The sequence below is a fragment of the Castor canadensis genome, chromosome X, assembly GCF_047511655.1.
Source record: "Castor canadensis chromosome X, mCasCan1.hap1v2, whole genome shotgun sequence".
NCBI lineage: Eukaryota > Metazoa > Chordata > Mammalia > Rodentia > Castoridae > Castor > Castor canadensis.
The window spans coordinates 109,414,895-109,435,283 of NC_133405.1; the positions used below are offsets into that span (position 1 = coordinate 109,414,895).

Here is a 20,389-nt window from a genome sequence, read left to right on the forward strand (position 1 = left end):
AATAGACATGCATTAAAAACTCACAGCTAATACCACACTCAGTGGTTAGAGGCTAAAAGCTTTCCTTGTGAAGAATAAGAACAAAACAAGGATGCCTGACTTTGTCAGTTCTTCTCAAGAGAGTACTAGAATTTCTAGCTAGTGCAATTATGAAAAGAAAATTAAAGAGAGAAAAATGTAAATGAGAAAAAACAAAATTTTCTCCTGTTGCACATGATATTCGATACCTATAGAATCATGACCCAAACAATGTATGCACATATGAATAAACAAACAAACAAACAAAAAGATCCCATAAAAACTGTTAGAACATTCAGCAAATTTTCATGAAACAAAATCAGCATGTAAAGTCAGTTGCATTTCTACACAATGGCAATGGACAATTTGAAAAGGAAAGTTAAGTAAACAATTCATTTAGGTAAAGTCAATTATTTACATAGTCCTTCACATATCATACAGTATGTGTGGACTGAATAATAAAGAAGCCTAATCAATATTTCAAATATTCTAAAGTATACTCAAGAATTAGTAGTAAATACATTCTCTATTAGCACTCATTTCAGTTCACCAAAAACATCACAGAATAAATTGCTTTTTTTATGAAGACAGGGTCTCCCTAGGTAATCTACACATGCCTTAAAGCTGAGATCCTCCTGCCTCATCCTCCTGAGTGCTGGGATTATAAGTGCATACCACCACACCTGGCTTAAATAAAATTTTGATTGGAAAAAATTAAATTGATTGGTTACATTTAAATTCACCCAAAGAATAAGTTTTAGGACACTGGTCATTAGTTGCCTAAAGTATTTTATCCCTTAGAAAACTGCCAGCCAAGTGTGTTGGTACATATCTATTAATCCAAGTTACTTGAGAGGTATAGATTAGTAGGATCTTGGTTCGAGATCAGCCTAGGCAAAAAGTTAGCAAGACCCATATCTCAACAAAGAAAATGGCTGCGGTGGTACACATCTGTAATCCCAGGTACAAGTGAGGTACAGGTAGGAGGATCACTATCCCAGGCAAAACTGAGACCCTATATGAAAAATTCCTAAAAACAAAACAAAAACCAAAAAGGGATGGGAGTATGTCCCACGTGCAAAGTCCTGAATTCAAACCACCAAACTATAAAAGAAAACAAAAATTAAATTAAAAGAAAAGAAAAAAAATGGCTGGGGGTGTATCTCCAGTGATAGAGTGCCTACCTAGTAAGTTAGAGGCCCTGAGTTTAAATGCATTTTTGGGGGAGGCATCCAAAAGAAAAAAAAAAGAGAAAAAAAAGAACAAACTCCCAAAAGCCAGTTTTATGGCAACAGTCAAATCTGGAAAGGTCTCTGCTGTCTTTGCACTTAGTTTCCTAATAACCACACTGCTCTCTCCACTAGTGTCAGGCTTTACCACTCTTTATAGTTAGGGAGGAAAGGCTCTTAAGGAAAATCTCTCTATGGCTGCAGTTTTATCAATTGTGTATTTCTTGGAGGCATATTAATTCAATCAGGAAGGTTTTTTAAAATAAGTTTTTAGTCTGTGTACATATTACACATGATTAAATGTATTTTAATAAAATATTATTTCTCCTATGTCACACTACCCAATAAAATCTGAGTAGCATGACTCACATGGCCTGAGACATCCTTGGCTAACCTTCCTCCTCCATCTATCCCTGACTTTCCCTTCTCTTCTTTTCTCCTCTGCTCTCCTCAACTCTTTTCTTCCTTTCTTTTTCTTTTTCCCCACTTTCTCTTCTTTTCCTGAGATGTGTTCTTCCTCTGTTGTCCAAGCTGGTCTCAAACTCATGAGTTCAATCAATCCTTCTGCTTCAGTCTCCTGAGTAGTTAGGACTGTAGGTTCTCCTTTCTTTTTTCTCTATTCATTTTAAGTTTATTTTATTTAACTCCATTTATTGTGTTTTATTCCCCTTTATTAAGGGACAAACAGCCGAGGTGGGAAAAGAAAATTATGGTGCTGATGAAGAATGAGCCTAGGAGACACCATTAAAGTGATGACGGTCCAGATGATAATTAAAACTACAGGTTTCTTTCTGATTAACATAAGAAAAAAGAAAAAGTTGCATTTTAACAAATTTTTAAAACTACCACTTTTCCATAAACATTGTGAAGAAAACTAAAAGGGAAGTCACACACTGGAACAGATTTTGAACATGTGTACCTAAAAAAGAGCTTTTATCCAGAATATACAGGTATCAATAGGCATATTTCATTTTATTGAGCTTCACTTTATCGTGTTTTGCAGATACTGCATTTTATACAAATTTAAGGTTTGTCAAGTCTTGGTGCAAGTCTATCAATACTGTTGTTCCAACAGCTCAAATGATAATTAGCATACTTGTATTATGTATTTTTACTTAAGGTATGTACCTTCTTAAAGACATAATGCTAATGCAAAATTAATAGACTACAGCCTGGTTAAACATAACTTTTTATACACTGGAAAACCAAAAAAATTCATGTGACAAATTTTATTGTAATGTTTACATTAGTCCAGTGATTTGCAACTGAACCTTCAACCTATCTGAGGTATTTAAAAACTCTCAAAATTAACAATGTAAAAACCAACCTAACGAAGATGGAAGCATTAGGCAAAGAATTTGAAAAGGCATGTCAATTAAGAAAATACATGATGACAGATAAGGACATGGAAAGATGCACAATGTCATTATTCATTAGGGAAATTCAAATTAAAAGCATACTGTAATAATATTAGACACAAATTAAAAGTGCTAAAATTAAAATAACTAACTCTACCTAAGCATAGTCAAAGATAAAGAGGAACTGAGACTTTCCTACACTGCTGGAAGGAATGGAAAAAGAAGCAATCTATTTGAGAAATAATGTGGCAGTGTCTTCAACATTATGAACACGACCACCATATAGTCTAGCCATTCCAAAGGTAAGAAATTTCTTCCAGAGGACAGGTGCAGGTGGCTCATGCCTTTAATCCTAGCTGCTTGAGAGACTGAGGTAGGGATGATCATGGTTGCAGGCCAGCACAGGCAAATAGTTTGTGAGATCCGCCCCCACCACCATTTCTGAAAATACTAGAGCAAAATTTTGATATATACTCAACAGAATAATAGTTATTTTCTTTTTTGGCAGTGTTAGTGATTGAACCCAGGGATTCTCACATGCTAGGCAAGTCCTCTACCAATGAGCCACACCCCCTAGCTCCTCCACAAAATACTACTCAGCTTTTAAGAGAATTAACTATTGGTACAGGCACTATGTGAATGAATCTCAAAATTACCTTGTACAAAATAAAACAACTGTAAAAGGGTACATGCTATATGATTTCATTTATATGAATACAACATTGAAGTATGTATAAAATAATAAATCACACACACAGCTGGTTTCTAGGGCAAGGGTGGCTTAAGTCATCAGGGATAGGGAGCACAAAAAGAACTTAAAATGGGTTTTAGAGTGACAGATATATTCATTATCTCAATTGTGCCAAAGGTTTCATAGGTATATATGTATTTTAAAAATTCTCAGTGTGTACATGTTAAATGTGCTTTATTGTGTGTTAATTATTATTATATTTTATTACATGCTTTTTATTGGAAGCTAGAGTAGGCTTTTTAATATTTTAGAAATGATTTTATTTTTAAATACATTGCTTCTTTCATTTAATATTGACTGGATACCTGCTGTTGTGTGCCAGCTCTTTGTCTGAAGGCCCATGCTAGGCTGGTAGTCAAAGGACAGATAATTTTTTGTAAAGGCAGAAAATGTATTACTCATCTGTCCATTAACACAAATGAATTTATATCTAGCCAATTATGAAAACTGGAGTTGGTGCTTGTGTGAGACTTTAGTCACTATGACAAATATATGAGACAAACAAACACATTATAGGAGGAAAGATTATTTTAGCTCCTGACTTCAGAGGTTTCACTCTGTGGTTGACTAGTTCCATTATTTTGGGCCTGAAGTGAGACAAATCATCATGACTCTGTGGGCTGATGGAGAGTGAAGCTCTTTACCTCTTGGTAGCCAGGAACCAAAGAGAGAGTGAATGTTTGCACTAGTGGGCTTTCTTCTTTTCCTGCCTTTATTTCATCCAAGCCCTCAGCTTATCTGATGATGCCACCACATTAAGGGCAGGTCTTTCCCCCTTAGTTAATCCTTTCTGGAAATATCCTGACAGACACACCTAGAAGTGTGCATTATTAATCTCTAAGACACTTTTCAACACAAGTTGATAATAAATATTAGTCATTAGAGGCTAGAATTAGTAATATGTTGATTTGGGGGTTGGAAGGCTAGAAGAAAAGGTCTAATGCTCAAAAACCCTTGAGAATAATGAAACAGAGCCCAGGCTGCCTGAGAAAGGAGATAAGGTAAAAGCAAAGAGGAGAATCCAAAGGACCATGAGAGGATCCAAGCAAAACTTGTCTACTCTCTCTGTAGTGCCTCCAGGCCCTGCTTTTGTGCCATTCCTTACTCTTAAAAAAGCATGAAACACTTTATAGTAATCAGAACTTGTTTTGAAAGGCCAGTGGCATCTGAGTAGTTTGCATGCTTTTAGAATAGTTGTCCACACTGATGATGTGAATCGGCCAATAAGATCCAAATTCAGCTTTAGCCAGGCTTTTAATGGTACTAGCTTTTTCACTGAGACAAGCTAAGATAGAGTGAGGCCATAAGAAGCTTCAAACATCCTATATCCCCCTATCATGTTTGGAAGTTTTCAAAAGAGGGATATATAATCATCCCAAATGTTAAGCATCTGCCTGACAAATAAGGAAGGGAACAGTGAAGAGAGAGAGAAAATAAAAAAAGCAAAACTACATTACATAATGCCATCACATTTTCTGTAGCATTACAGTCACTAAATTTCTTTAAACATTAGAGAAAGACAATGTAATAGAGTGATACACATCATATATTCTGGACCCAAACTTTCTAGGTTCTAATCTCATCTCTCCCATTGGCAATTTACAAGTTCTCTCTGCCTCAGTTTTATCTTAGATAAAACAAGATAAATGATAGTATCTAAATTAAATACAGTTTGATGATGGAGAGGTGTATGTAGTTAGTGTTAGTAGTTATTAAGTAGTAATTAATAGTTATTAGCTATTAAAAATTAATGATTAATTTGCTGTTAAATAATTTGTAGAAGATATATATTTGAAAATGATACTCATAACGGAGTTCTAATAAATCTCAACTACTATATACATATTTTAAAGTTGCATGTAAAGGGTAGATTTTTACATTTGTATTTTGCATCTCAGAAATGAAGCTTAACATATTATTCTAGTATTAGTAATACTTAAAAAATAAAAGGTAAATTTATATTAACATATTTTATGTAAATGATGTCCCTACAAAAATTTATGAATGTTAGAAGACTATTTTCCAAATGGGAGAGGAAGATGAGTGGAGATGGGAATTAGTACATTAAATACAATTGATGAACATTAATTGAGCAACTACTATATGAGTACCGTTTATATATTCCCATTCAATGCCCATAACTTTTTTAAAGTTTAGATATTAAATTTACAAATACAAAGGTTGACATCCAGTGAGGTTAAGTAAGTTACCCAATGTCACATAATTTGAGAAAAATGTAATGGGAGATTGATGCAATATTGTCACACTGCATAACATAATAAGAAGAGCTAATATTTATTTAGTGCCTCTCACACATTCTTACTCAAGGGCTTCATTGCACTAACATATATTGATGGCATAACAACTGATAATATAGGGAGTATTCATATTGTCATTCCATGGATGAAGAAACTGAGGCCCTGGAGTACTGAAATAACCTGGTGGGGCTTCCAGAGTTTGCAAGTGCAGATAGCTAGCTGGAGGATGGTGAGTCTGGTTTCAATGTAACATTGAATTATTAAAAAATCATTTTGATGATGGCCTTTCATTCTTTTAAAAGTTGCATTTACTTGGGAAAATATTAGGTATTACTAAGATACATAAAGTCAGACTAAAACTGAATTTTATGTAAGGTGATCCTCAATTGCTATCTGAAGCCCTAAACTAGTTTAACATTGTTCAAATGAAAAAAAATCAAAGGATGGCTTTCTCGGGATTTAAAAAATAGTTTGATTTATAGTGTAGAAAGAAGACAAATAATCCCAAAGAGCTTTCATTATAGAGTAAATTATTTCTTGGTATTTTAGAAAGCAACACAAATTATTTTTTAAAAAATGAAATAAGCCTATTATGGATATATTTAGTATATAAAGAAACCTTTCCCAAGCTAACTCTATTCGTTCGGGGATCTTGCCATAAGAAAAAAATCTAAGATAAAAAAAGACTCATCTTTATCCTGAAATGTTTTCAAGTAATATATCTAGAAAGCATGTAAATGAACTTTAGACTTCTGAATGTGTTGCTTTGCAACACAATAACAGTTGAACAGGAAATAGCGAAATATACGATGTGCAATTTATCCATCAAAATGTAGTAGATAAAATGAATATAGTGCCCAAGCTTTAAGTGAAAATTTCAAATTTGAATGACATTGATTTGCTCAGCATCACATTCTGAAATACATGTGACAAGCAGTGCTTCTTATCATGCATATTAGAAATTATGTTTTGAACTGAATTTGTTATCTTAAAAGCTGGCCATAAGTAAAATGTATCTTTCACAGAAGTATGTAATTTCAGAGAGTATCAGAATGCCAACTAGAAAAACTATTTCTATGCTGTTCAAATGTAGGTATAACCCCAAAACAAGTTCACTGTTACATGCTAAACATTTTGTTTTGACATTAGGTAGAAGTTTTTAGTTCACTGTTACATGCTAAACATTTTGTTTTGACATTAGGTAGAAGTTTACTGAAAAGAAATTTTAAGAAAATCTTTATCAAAGCTGACTAAAAGCTTATTTGCAATTGTTTGGATCAAGCCTTCTCGTGTCACCTTTATAATAGATCTCATTTTAGTATGCTAACTTCTGAAATGCAAATATTTATAAATGAAGCTTGGCTATGATTTGTACTTGTCTTGAACTGAATGAATATAACTCTTTTCAGTAAGTAAAAAATACTTTTGGATGTTATTAAACAAAATACAGGTGGCTGCTGATACTGTCAAAATTATCATTGTTACCTATCTTGTGGAACTGCCAGTTTCCTAATGATAAATGGCAATAAGAATTTCACATTATTATATCAAGAATGTTCAGACCAAAAATTAAACTTACTAGTATTACTGGAAACTACCTTAAACATTGATCCTCTGCATTTAGTTTTCTAATATAGAGTTATAGCACTTTGGAGACATTAAAATGAGTCCACATAATGTTCTGTAGTAACTTGAAAGGCCTGTGGCCATAAGTATATAGAATGTATGCTATATGAAAATATTCTTGTTATATAATATTTACAGATAGTTTGAGGATATGAGGAACATATAAATTCTTAAGGCTGATTTTTTGTTATACTGGGGATCTAAACCCAGGACCTCACACATTCTAGGCAAGCAATCTATCACTGGATATACCCACAGCCCCCTTATAGCCTGATTATGGTTCATACATTTAAATGATTTGTAATTCAAATAAATGATTTTTATTGTAGTCTTTTCTGTTGCACTCCCCTCAATGTTGGGGGAAAAAGGAAGATATTTATTGTCAACCCCCCCTGCTTCTCTCCCACCCTCTCTAGATGATAATATGTTTGTTTGTTCAAAGTAGTAATTCATAAGGGATAATTATAAAGTTCTACACTTAGGTTTTAAAAACATCTCCTGCACTAGTTAACAAGGAAGTAAAATTTGTTAAAAATATTTAGGTATGGTAGCACCAACTGACTCATGATTATAATCACAGCAGTGGGGAGGCTGAGGCAAGATTGACAGTTCAAGGCCAGCTTGGGCTACACAGTGAAATCCAGGCCAGCCTGGGCTATATACTGACACCCTGTCTTAAAAAACAAAATGCAACAAAATATAAAATATTGTAAAAGACATTCTAAGAATCCTTTTACACTGAAAATCTTAACCATACAAGGAAACTAAGAAAGCATGAATACATTGTAGTGAGTCATCACTGGAGATGACATTTTTTTTGGGATATGTGCTACTCAGTGTGGCCTGAAGTCTGCTTCAGGTGCCATAAATAGGAATCTGAAAATAAAATCATCAAATAGTTTGCACTTCTATGGCTTGAGGGTCAGAGTTATATTATAACTCTGATAGTCACAAACTGGAGGACACTGAATTAGTGTGACATCCTTAAAATGGACTCAGAACATTCATGCAATAGACATGGATTTTGTGTAGATTATTAAAGACCAACTTGAACAAATTATTATACAACCTTAATTCTTACACATTAGTTATTTTTCTTAGTACCACATTAGGAATGAGTTGCTTCATGTTGTGAATGTGCTTGAGTACAGCCATCTCCAGATCACATTTGTGAATTATGTTATTGCAATAAAAATAAACAAGAATTATTGTTACCAGAGTACATGCTAGCCACTGATGCCTGCTCATCTTCACTTAAATATTAGTCTTATGGGAAAGAAAAAAATTCTATGAAAGATAAATAGAAATTTGCATATTTCATTCCTATAAATCAGTTGCAGGCTATTACTATGTTTCTATAGTTTGCTAAGCATGAATCTTGTAATAATGGAGATTAGTATGAGATTTTTGCATTCTAATAGTTGTCTACATTATAAAGGCCACTTTATGGTTATTAAAAAGAAAATTAAGCCATCATGTTCTAATACAGTCAATTATGGGCACATTATTTCAAACAGAATAATTTTTCTTGGCTTTCTTTATTTGCTTATTTTTCTTTAAAGTTCCATGTTTTCACATCAAACTTCATTGTTCAATATTTTCCATTTTCTGGAATTTACTGACATAAAAATTCTGAGATCAAGAAAGAACTAGGTTTTCCTCTTGTAACCAGTAAACCTGTCTCTGATTGTTCCCTCTCAGAGTTAATACTGTCTTCTTCCTTAGAGTTACTTAGTATCAGAACCATATTTAACTCTTATCTTTCCCTGTTCAATTTTTATTAAATGCATATGTCATGGATACTGGGATGCACTGATCATGTACCTTTTCAGCAATGAAGAATTTCCTACTGTAGCTACTGGAAATGATGCTGGAAGATGACCATCAAGTCAGCCCTCTATGGGCATTACCTTGCTTTGTACAACCCCCTTTCACATGTAGCCCACTTTCCATGACTGATCAACATTGCACTAGAAAGGCTCAGTCTCCTTCTTCCAACTTGGATAACTCCAAAGGGCCATTCCAGCTTTGAAGGTCTTGAGGAGTTGGCTGGGCCTGCATTGAATCACCACTTCTTTCCTGCCCAACAAACTTTCTTACCTTTTCTTTCACAAGTGTTAAACACGGTACATTCCCTTCTATATATTCTGCATGCTAATCTCTCATCTCAAAGTCTGATTCCCTAGAAAGCCCACCTGCTTTAGCATCACTTTCCTTGTTAAGGCCTTTTTTCTCAAAGACCTGTAACTAATCACATAACTCTAAGTGCCCTGCCTCTCTCCTCCCATATGTTTTGTATATTATCTCCAGATTTTTCTTTATGAAGACTCAGTTGAATTATGCCTGTTTCCACCACAAAAATTTCAGTGCCCCCTGCTTTAGTAAGAAATAAAACAAAACTCTTTCTGAAAAAGTCTGCCTGAGTGTCACTCTGCCCTCCCCCATGTGTGTGCACTCAGATTCTAGTACATCCATTGGTTTTTTATTTACAGAAACCACTTTTTTTGTGTTCTTAATAAGGTTGTTACATAATGAGACACTGTCTCAAACAAAACAACATGAAATAAACATTTATTTTATAAAATAATATAAAGTTCTTTATATTATAAACAATCTATGTTTATAATATATTGTTATAAAGTACCAATAACAGTACCAATAACAGTAATAATCAAAAAATTCTTAATGACTCTGCCTATTACAAAAGATTAGTTAGATACTAAAACTAGGGAAATTTACCAACTATTAAGATTATTATTGATAATTAAAATGAAAATTCAAATTCATTTGAATATATTCACATCTTCTGGTAAAATGTTATTTCATTGATATACTTGGAGTAGGGTCACTACAGCAAATCTACTTATGTGATTTACTAATAGGCTTTATAAATCTAAGTGTCTCAAAAGTGATGAGAAGGGGGTGGGGGCAGGGGGGAGAAATGACCCAAGCCTTGTATGCACATATGAATAATAAAAAAAAAGAAAAAAAAGTGATGGGAAAATTTCAGAATATGTGAAAAATTACTGTTATGTTGACATTTGAGGTTAAGGACATTTGAAACAGGCAGAGAGACCAGGCATGTGGGTTCTTCTCACACAGTATATTCTATCACAGTGGTAATAACTGAATCATTGTGGTTGGTACTCTGAAATTTCCATTCTGCTTGTTAATAGCCTTGACAAAAATCTACTCTCTGTACCTTCTACTTTTGCAGTAGGTAGCACCCCACACTTTATTTACTAGAGATAGACCTTTTCCTCAAACATTCTATGTTTAGGCATTAAAGGAATGAGAAGCTAGTAACTTCTGAAGTTTTATCCATTTACCTACTTTATAATAAATTCCTCAGTAGGCTCCATCTACAAATGGTGCATTACATTATCTTCCAATTAAGATAATTTATTACTTTGATGAATCATAACCCTACAGTTTCAGCTACTACCTTATTATATTTTTTTGAATCAGGGTCTTCCTATATAGCCCAGTATATCCTCAAACTCAATATGTAACCCAGGCTGGCTTCTAACTCATGATACTCCTGATTGCTGGGATTACAGAATTGCACAACCACACCTGACTAGACATAATTTTCTATCACTTTTCACCTTCCTTCCTTGCTTTTAGAAATATATCCTACCCTGTTCTCAAGCAAGCAATTCTGTTCAGGAATCACTGGGGAAATTTGTATAAATTAATGGTTTATTAGAAATAAAGGAAGAAAAGTTCACACATACCAAACTCTTAACCTATTATTGTATAGCAATTGAGTATACGTAGATGTTTTATAATACCTAATCCTATAAGCAGACACTCTCATAGAATGCTGTAGGCTTAATATAATTGATATAGCTATTTGAAACTATTTATTAAATTTTAAATGTAAATACTTTTAAGTATTTCTACTTCTTGGAATTTTTTTCTATAAATAAATGGTCAAGATAATATAGCATTAGGCATAAAATATATACATTAAATAAGCTTTTATAAAAAACTTTCAATGAACTAAAAGAAATACTGCTTGAATCACAATAAAATTTTAATAGATAATATCAATAAAGATAAGAAAATAATAAAAATTAACTAAAATTATTTCTGGAGTTGAAATATAGCAAATGAGAGGAATTGTAAGTTAACTACAGATTACCCAGTGTGAAGAAGAGAAAGTTACAAAAAGTGAATAAAACCTCACATATCTATGGATTAGTATAAAACATACCAACATAAAATATACACCCTAAAGGTCTATTTAGAAAGCTAATAACTGAAGTTCAAAGCTAAATTTCCCTCTGGGACATTTTTAGAAAGGGAAAACATAAATTACAATTTTATTTCTTTTAATCATATTTCCATTCTAATGCATCTATTAATAAACTGGATTTGATACCTTTGAATTCCCCACGTTTCCAAGGGCACACATGTAGAATGTATGGAAGTGAATTATCAGGCTCTATGGTAATATATGGTTTTCCCCACACTATCGAAAGATCTGAAGATACCTAGAAAAGTAAGTTAGAAAATAAGAATTATTTAATGACAATATGAAATGCTTTTCTATGTTTCAGTATATTGCACTATATGCAATTAATGAAACAAACTAAATCATACAAAAAGCTGAAATTTAAGTTATTTCTATCAAAACTATCCATTTTTAAAATGTTTTTATTTGTATATGATAGTTATACAAGGGGTTTCATTATTACACTTCCCTACATACATATATTGTATCCCAGTTTTGTTTATCCCCTCCATTATTCTTCCTCTTCCCCCATTCCCTTCTTAAAATGACTTGGACAAGTTTCAGTGTTCCATAGAGACAGCTTTAGGCCATTTCTTATTTTCTTGTATATGAGCCATACTTTCTTGGTTTTTATGTTCTTTTATCTTTGTCTCATAATTTTTGTTGAAATCTGTACATTTTACATAAAGTAATATAGCCACTCTATAAATCAGATCACAACCTCCTCATGGTTTGTTTTTTTATTGTTCATTTTTTGTTCTTTATGTTCTTCACTGGCTTAGTGACTTTTCTGTTTTAATTCTATAAAATATGCATTCATAATACTATGTGTCTGATGAAGTTCCTGCTCAGATTTGTCACAGGTTCTTTACATGCCTTGAAGCAATAAATCTTCTACCCTTTACAAAGGAACAATGTATATGTGTATATGTGTTGTGGCACATGTCCAGCACTTAGGCAGTATAAAACTCCAACTTAGCTTTATTTTCTAGCTCATGTAGTATCTCCATGTCAACTTGAGGTGAAAAATTGACCCATCTTATGTCTGTCCTTGCCATGCACCCAACCCTGGACATATATGTGGTTTTCTTGACCCCAAAGGAAATATCAGACCTTTTAAGTTTTCCTAAGGATATGTCATATTCCACACCTTACTTTTAAGTATTTGACTAAACTCTTGTGGGCTGCTACTTTTATTGCAGATTGCAGGAACTGAAAAGTTAAATAATTGCTGTTGAATTTTTTGACAAATGTTTCTATCAGAGAAAACTCTGAGACAAGTCAAATAATGAAAAACCCTAGCTAATGGGATGTTGCCAGGAAATTTTAAGAAAGGTCAAATAGTGACCCATATACAAACTTCCTATTCACTTGTTTATAAGGCCTTTCTTTTTCATGGCTACTACAGTTGCAAGATTGCCAAACTGAGGAAAGGGAGATAGGAGGAGGCTGTTAAAATGCCACAAATTATCCTGCTCTTAGCAGAATGCAGAATATTTTTTCCTTTTTCCCCAAAATATACTCACCAGATTGTTTTAAGTCTGTGCTTAATTTTCAGATTTCTGAAAAAAATTATTTTTATTTTTTGCCAGAATTATCATTGATTTTAAGGAAGAACTGATATATTGAAAATGAAGAGCATAATACTTTGAAGGAGTATAGTTAGAGGAAAATGTTATTTCATAACAGAAAAATTTAAGAATCTTTATCAGTTAAGGAAAATAATCCAATAAATATGAAGACAGATATATGTAATATATACACATATACATATATATACACATACACATATATAAATACATATATACATACATACACACAGAGAAGAGAATGAACACAAAAGAAAGTGAAAAGACCTAGAGTGCATAGAGGTAGAGGTCAACCTTATTTTACATATCAGAGAATGAAGATGGAGATCAGATGTATTTCAGTTATCCTGAAGCAAATATATGATACAACCTAACATTATAAAGATTCTCAGCTTAGCCTTTCTCCTTGGATACACCTTGTTTGCTTTCCAGTAGAATATCTATCAAATTACAAGCAATAAACCTAAACATTATGAATGAAGAGGAACAACAAATTGATAATGCAAATGTATGGTCATTAGTACTTGTAGCTTAAAATTTGTGGTAATTTTCAAATTAAGAAAGGTGATACTTTATCCATTCAAAACTTTTCTAGCAACAAATATTTCTTAGGCATTGAAGCAATACTAGGAATCTCCCTATATAGCTATCCTTACCTCATCTAGCAAAAACCCCTGGTCCTCCTTATTAATGTTTATACTCTCTCTTCAACAAAATTAGAGATAAGGGGAAAACAGTTTCTGCTTGGAAACAAGGGAGTCGGGGGAAGAGACAGGGGGTGGGGGTAAAGGAAGGGGATGGGGGGAAGGGGGGAGTAATGACCCAATCATTGTATGCATATATGAATAAAGGAAATAAAAAAATATTTCTTAGGTCATAAACATGCTTATGCATTTTATAATTGCTGATGCTATAAGTATGCAGATATATCAAAATATTAGCAAGATCTATAACACATGAAAATAGGATTCATATTTTAATGAAATACAGTTTATTAATTCAGTACTTGACATATTTACACAAAGATATTTACTACCACTTTTCATTCTAAAAATAAAATAATCACATTCTTCAGTATTTTTAAGCCCCATTTTTTGCCAAGATTTTTAACTAATGAAAAGCTTCTGATATTTAAATTTTGGTGGAAGAGAAGTCAACGTAGCAAGGTACTCTCGCATTTGGTCATGTGGCTTTGATAATCAACAAGCTCTAACTGAACATCATCTGATATCCAATACTTAGCAGGGTCGGGGGTTAAAATATCCCTCCCTTGCAGTTTTCTGTCTCTGGTATTAGCAGGACTGAGTCTTCAATGATTTTGAGCAGTTAACACCACCTGTGTAAAAAAATCTATGACATGATTTATGAGAAATAGCAAAAAGGGAAAATACGCAGGACAAAGCTGAGGAACTGTCTCCACTAATTAAGGAGTTTTTCAGTCTTAAGGTAGCTCTGAATCAGCTGGACTTTTTTCCTGGTCATTCATTTTTACCACTTTGAGGTATAATTGATAAATAAAAAACGTATATAGATTTAAAGTAGATAATGTGATAATTTGATATACATATACACTGTGAAATGATCACCATAATCAAGCTAGCTCCTGATTATGAGGCTTTGGATGTTTCCAACAAAATTGGGATCATTCAAGTTGAATCCAGCTGGCTAATTTTAAACACACATTTTTCACCATAAAAATGTGATCAGCATCAATAATTATCAGGGAAATGCAAGTGAAAAACCACAATTAGATATCACCTCATACCTTTCAGGATGGCTACTATCAAAAAGACAGGAGGTAACAAGTGTGAGAATGTGGACAAAAGGGAACACCTGTGCACTGCTGGTGGGTATGTAAATTAGTACAGCAATTATGAAAATCAACATGGAGGTTCTTCAAAAAACCTCTACCAGATCTTTAAAGAACTGATACCAACCCTCTTAAACTGTTCCTTGAAATAGAAAGGGAAGGAAAACTGCCTAACACATTTTATGAAGCCAGTATTACACTTATCCCAAAACCAGGCAAAGACACCTCCAAAAAGGAGAACTATAGGCCAATCTCCTTAATGAACACTGATGCAACAATCCCAACAAAATTATGGCAAACCGAATTCAACAACACATGAAAAAGATTATTCACCACGACCAAGTAGGCTCATCCCAGGGATGCAGGGGTGGTTCAACATATGAAAATCAATAAATGTAATAAACCACATTAACAGAAGCAAAGACAAAAACCACTTGATCATCTCAATAGATGCAGAAAAAGCCTTTAATAAGATCCAACATTATTTCATGATAAAAGCTCTAAGAAAATTAGGAATAGAAGGAAAGTACCTCAACATTATAAAAGCTATATATGACAAACCTACAGCCAGCATTATACTTAACGGAGAAAAATTAAAACCATTCCCTCTAAAATCAGGAACCAGACAAGGATGCCCACTATCTCCACTCCTATTCAACATAGTACTGGAGTTCCTAGCCAGAGCAATTAGGCAAGAAGAAGGAATAAAAGGAATACAAATATGTCAAGAAACTGTCAAAATATCCCTATTTGCAGACGACATGATCCTATACCTTAAAGACCCAAAAAACTCTACTCAGAAGCTTCTAGACATCATCAATAGCTACAGCAAGGCAGCAGGATATAAAATCAACATAGAAAAATCATTAGCATCTCTATACACTAACAATGAGCAAATGGAAAAAGAATGTATGAAAACAATTCCATTTACAATAGCCTCAAAAAAATCAAATACCTAGGTGTAAACCTAACTAAAGATGTGAAAGACCTCTCTACAAGGAAAACTATACACTTCTGAAGAAAGAGATTGAGGAAGACTATAGAAAGTGGAGAGATCTCCCATGCTCATGGATTGGTAGAATCAACATAGTAAAAATGTCGATACTCCCCAAAGTAATCTACATGTTTAATGCAATTCCCATCAAAATTCCAATGACATTCATTAAAGAGATTGAAAAATCTACTGTTAAATTTATATGGAAACACAAGAGGCCACGAATAGCCAAGGCAATACTCAGTCAAAAGAACAATGCAGGAGGTATCACAATACCTGACTTCAAACTATATTACAAAGCAATAACAATAAAAACAGCATGGTACTGGCACAAAAACAGACATGAAGACCAGTGGGACAGAATAGAGGATCCAGATATGAAGCCACACAACTATGAGCAACTTATCTTTGACAAAGGAGCTAAAAATATACGATGGAGAAATAGCAGCCTCTTCAACAAAAACTGCTGGGAAAACTGGTTAGCAGTCTGCAAAAAACTGAAACTAGATCCATGTATATCACCCTATACCAAGATTAACTCAAAATGGATCAAGGATCTTAATATCAGACCACAAACTCTTAAGTTGATACAAGAAAGAGTAGGAAATACTCTGGAGTTAGTAGGTATAGGTAAGAACTTTCTCAATGAAACCCCAGCAGCACAGCAACTAAGAGATAGCATAGATAAATGGGACCTCATAAAACTAAAAAGCTTCTGTTCATCAAAAGAAATGGTCTCTAAACTGAAGAGAACACCCACAGAGTGGGAGAAAATATTTGCCAATTATACATCAGACAAAGGACTGATAACCAGAATATACAGGGAACTTAAAAAACTAAATTCTCCCAAAACTAATGAACCAATAAAGAAATGGGCATGTGAACTAAACAGAACTTTCTCAAAAGAAGAAATTCAAATGGCCAGAAAACACATGAAAAAATGCTCACCATCTCTAGCAATAAAGGAAATGCAAATTAAAACCACACTAAGGTTCCACCTCACCCCTGTTAGAATAGCCATCATCAGCAACACCACCACCAACAGGTGTTGGCGAGGATGTGGGGAAAAAGGAACCCTCTTACACTGTTGGTGGGAATGTAGACTAGTACAACCACTCTGGAAAAAATTTGGAGGCTACTTAAAAAGCTGGACATCGATCTACCATTTGATCCAGCAATACCACTCTTGGGGATATACCCAAAAGACTGTTACTCCAGAGGCACCTGCACATCCATGTTTATTGCGGCACTATTCACAATAGCCAAGTTATGGAAACAGCCAAGATGCCCCACCACTGACGAATGGATTAAGAAAATGTGGTATCTATACACAATGGAATTTTATGCAGCCATGAAGAAGAACGAAATGTTATCATTTGCTGGTAAATGGATGGAATTGGAGAACATCATTCTGAGTGAGGTTAGCCTGGCCCAAAAGACCAAAAATCGTATGTTCTCCCTCATATGTGGACATTAGATCAAGGGCAAACACAAGAATGGGATTGGACTATGAGCACATGATAAAAGCGAGAGCACACAAGGAAGGGGTGAGGATAGGTAAGACACCTAAAAATTTAGCTAGCATTTGTTGCCCTTAACGCAGAGAAACTAAAGCAGATACCTTAAAAGCAACTGAGGCCAATAGGAGAAGGGGACCAGGAGCTAGAGAAAAGGTTAGATCAAAAAGAATTAACCTAGAAGGTAACACCCACGCACAGGAAATCAATGTGAGTCAATGCCCTGTATAGCTATCCTTATCTCAACCAGCAAAACCCCTTGTTCCTTCCTATTATTGCTTATACTCTCTCTACAACAAAATTAGAGATAAGGGCAAAATAGTTTCTGCTGGGTATTGAGGGGGGGAGCGGGAGGGGGTGGAGTGGGTGGTAAGGGAGGGGGTGGGGACAGGGGGGAGAAATGAACCAAGCCTTGTATGCACATATGAATAATAAAAGAAAAATGAAAAAAAAAAGAGAAATATGGGAAAGAACTGAAAAGTTGTGAAAAATTGTAATAAATATTGGAATGCCCTGAAAAAAAAAAAAAAACTAAAAATAGAAATACCACATGATCTAACAATCACATTTCTGGGTATATACCCAATATTATTTTAGTACTATTTGTATATTAAAATGATAGAAATACAGACTTCAATTATTATTGCCTGTGAGAATAAACTTATTAATATCATTCTACTTGGACATTTCATTGGACAAACTTAATTAATATAGCATAATTTTTAATTTTTATGGCCTACAATTTAAAAGCATATTCCTCTTAAATGGTAAAATAAAAATAATAATACAGGCATCATTTCTGTCATGGCAACAATATGAAATAAGCAATATTAAGAAATTATAGCTTGTTTTTTAATCTGTTATCAAATTCTTAGCAGGTTTCCCTGCTCACTAATAAATTCTGGAAGTAGAAAAGGAGTAGTGCAAAAATTTTTTTTCCTTCTTTCCTTCCTTCCTTTTCTTTCTTTGTTTTAATGCTACCTACCCACTATATTTTTATCTATTTATTAAATAAATCATTCTTTAAACAATATTATAGTCTCAATACTATGATTTATGCTAGGAATAAAACTGTGGATTACAGAGGATTACCCCCTTCATTGGCAATGTGGCTCAGTGGTAGAGCATCCATTTAGTATGTACAGGGTTTTCGTTTGCCACTGTTATTATCTGGTGAGGAATTATAAACAGATAGTACTAACATGAAATAGTAGGGATAACAGTAAGGTAGGCACAAAAATTCTGTGGAAGCAGCAGACAGTATCTAATTCAGGTTTAAAGGATTAGATACAGGAAGATTCATGGAAAAAGTGGCCTCTAAGCCTTTCTCTACAGAATGAAAAGGTGCTAGACACACATAAGCACAGGACAGGGACTTGGAGAGAGGGTTCCAGGTGGCAGTGAGAAGATATATTGTATACAAATGCCTAAATGGTACTGGAGCAAGAGGTGGTAAGAAATGAAGCTGAACAGATAAGCAAAGGTAAGCTACTGAGGAACAGTGAAAACCACTTCAGGGAGTATGGCTTGATTCTGAAAATAAAAGATGACATTGAAAGATTTTAGCTGGGAATAAAAGGAGGAGATTCTAATTTACAATATTTACTTCATAGAATATTCATTTGAAATCTAGTAAGGAAAGAAAAAAACCAAACCAAATTTTTTTTGAGATTGCAGGAAAACAGAGACCAAGTCCAAAGAGTTTCCAAATTTCTAAGTTCCCTCTAAAAGCAAATATATGCACCTATGATAGGTAGATATTTATAGCTTCTTTTGAGGATCATATTGTACACATAACAATTATTAAATAAAGATGGAAGTGGGAGGTAGCAAGATTTTTTTTCTTGCTAAGGATTAAACCCAGGGCCTTGTGCATGCTAAGAATGAGCTCTTACAATGAGCTATCCCCCCAACAGCTAGGCATGGTGGTGCATGCTTGTAATTCCTGCACTCAAAAGGCTGAGGCAGGAGGATCACACAGAATTTAAGGTCATGGGGATTCCCTGTCTCAAAACAAAACAAGAAACAAACAAACAAACAAAATTCCCCCCAAACTTGTTCGGGGTAGTTCAACTAAGCAACCTAATTTAAATTTAGTAGCTGTTGGACTAATAAAAGAACTGCAAATACCTCCTTACATGTCATTTCTTGACCTGAGTAAAATTAATAGTTTAAAAATTTTCACAATTACTATATTTCATATATTTCAATATATACTCAGAAGAAAGCATTTTTCATACTAAAAATCTTACCTTAAATGTTAGGAGACTCTTTGTGTAATTAGGAACTAATATGGATTTATTTGTTACATTTCCCACTTTGCAGTCTACAATGATGTGTTCCAAGGCCAGGGGTTTTTTCCCAATCCCATTTATGTCAAAGATATATGACATACCATCTACTTCATTTCGTAGAAGAAGTTTACCCTATGAGAAACCAGCCAAATTTGAGCTGTCTAGAAGTCAAAATTCAATGCCAAATATTCTCTGCCATTCTATTCATTTGACTCTAGGTAACAAAATAAGCTTGTAAGATGTCAGCCATTGAATTCCAGTCCACATATAAATGCTTCTATTGGCCAAATAAACTGCTGATGAAAAGCTCCTTATTCTTCTCTACTTTCTCTAAATTATGCAGTTTATTTAGGTATTCTCTTGCATGGCAATTATACCTGTGTTTACTTCCAATGTCAAAGAAATAGTTTTAGGAAAGTATTTTCCAGTATAACAATTTTCTTAATGAATAGGAACAAAAGAAGCAAGGATTTTATATCATTCATTATGCTACATAAAAATAATCTGGATATAAGTATTCACAAATAATGGCATTGTGACTTTTAGAATATTCATCTCTCAAATTTAAACATTTATAAACTTTTCAAACAAAAATTATCAAACATATGGAATGTACAAATTTTCTGCAAAAATTTTTATCATCAATTAAGTAGAATAATGTTACACCTTGATTCATTTACATATTAATACTGGGAAAAGAATCAA

At 33.7% G+C, this 20,389-nt stretch overlaps 1 protein-coding gene across 1 annotated transcript in view; it reads right to left on the bottom strand.

Moving 5' to 3' along the window:
* The window catches only part of Cfap47 (cilia and flagella associated protein 47), a 393,644-nt gene that overhangs the window by 134,056 nt on the left and 239,199 nt on the right, over window positions 1–20,389 (bottom strand). The window contains exons 49-50 of the mRNA XM_074062282.1: window positions 19,643–19,816; window positions 11,628–11,739 (exon numbers count right to left, since the gene is read on the bottom strand). Coding sequence (XP_073918383.1) covers window positions 11,628–11,739; window positions 19,643–19,816 — 286 coding nt within the window. The remainder of the gene's footprint in view (window positions 1–11,627; window positions 11,740–19,642; window positions 19,817–20,389) is intronic.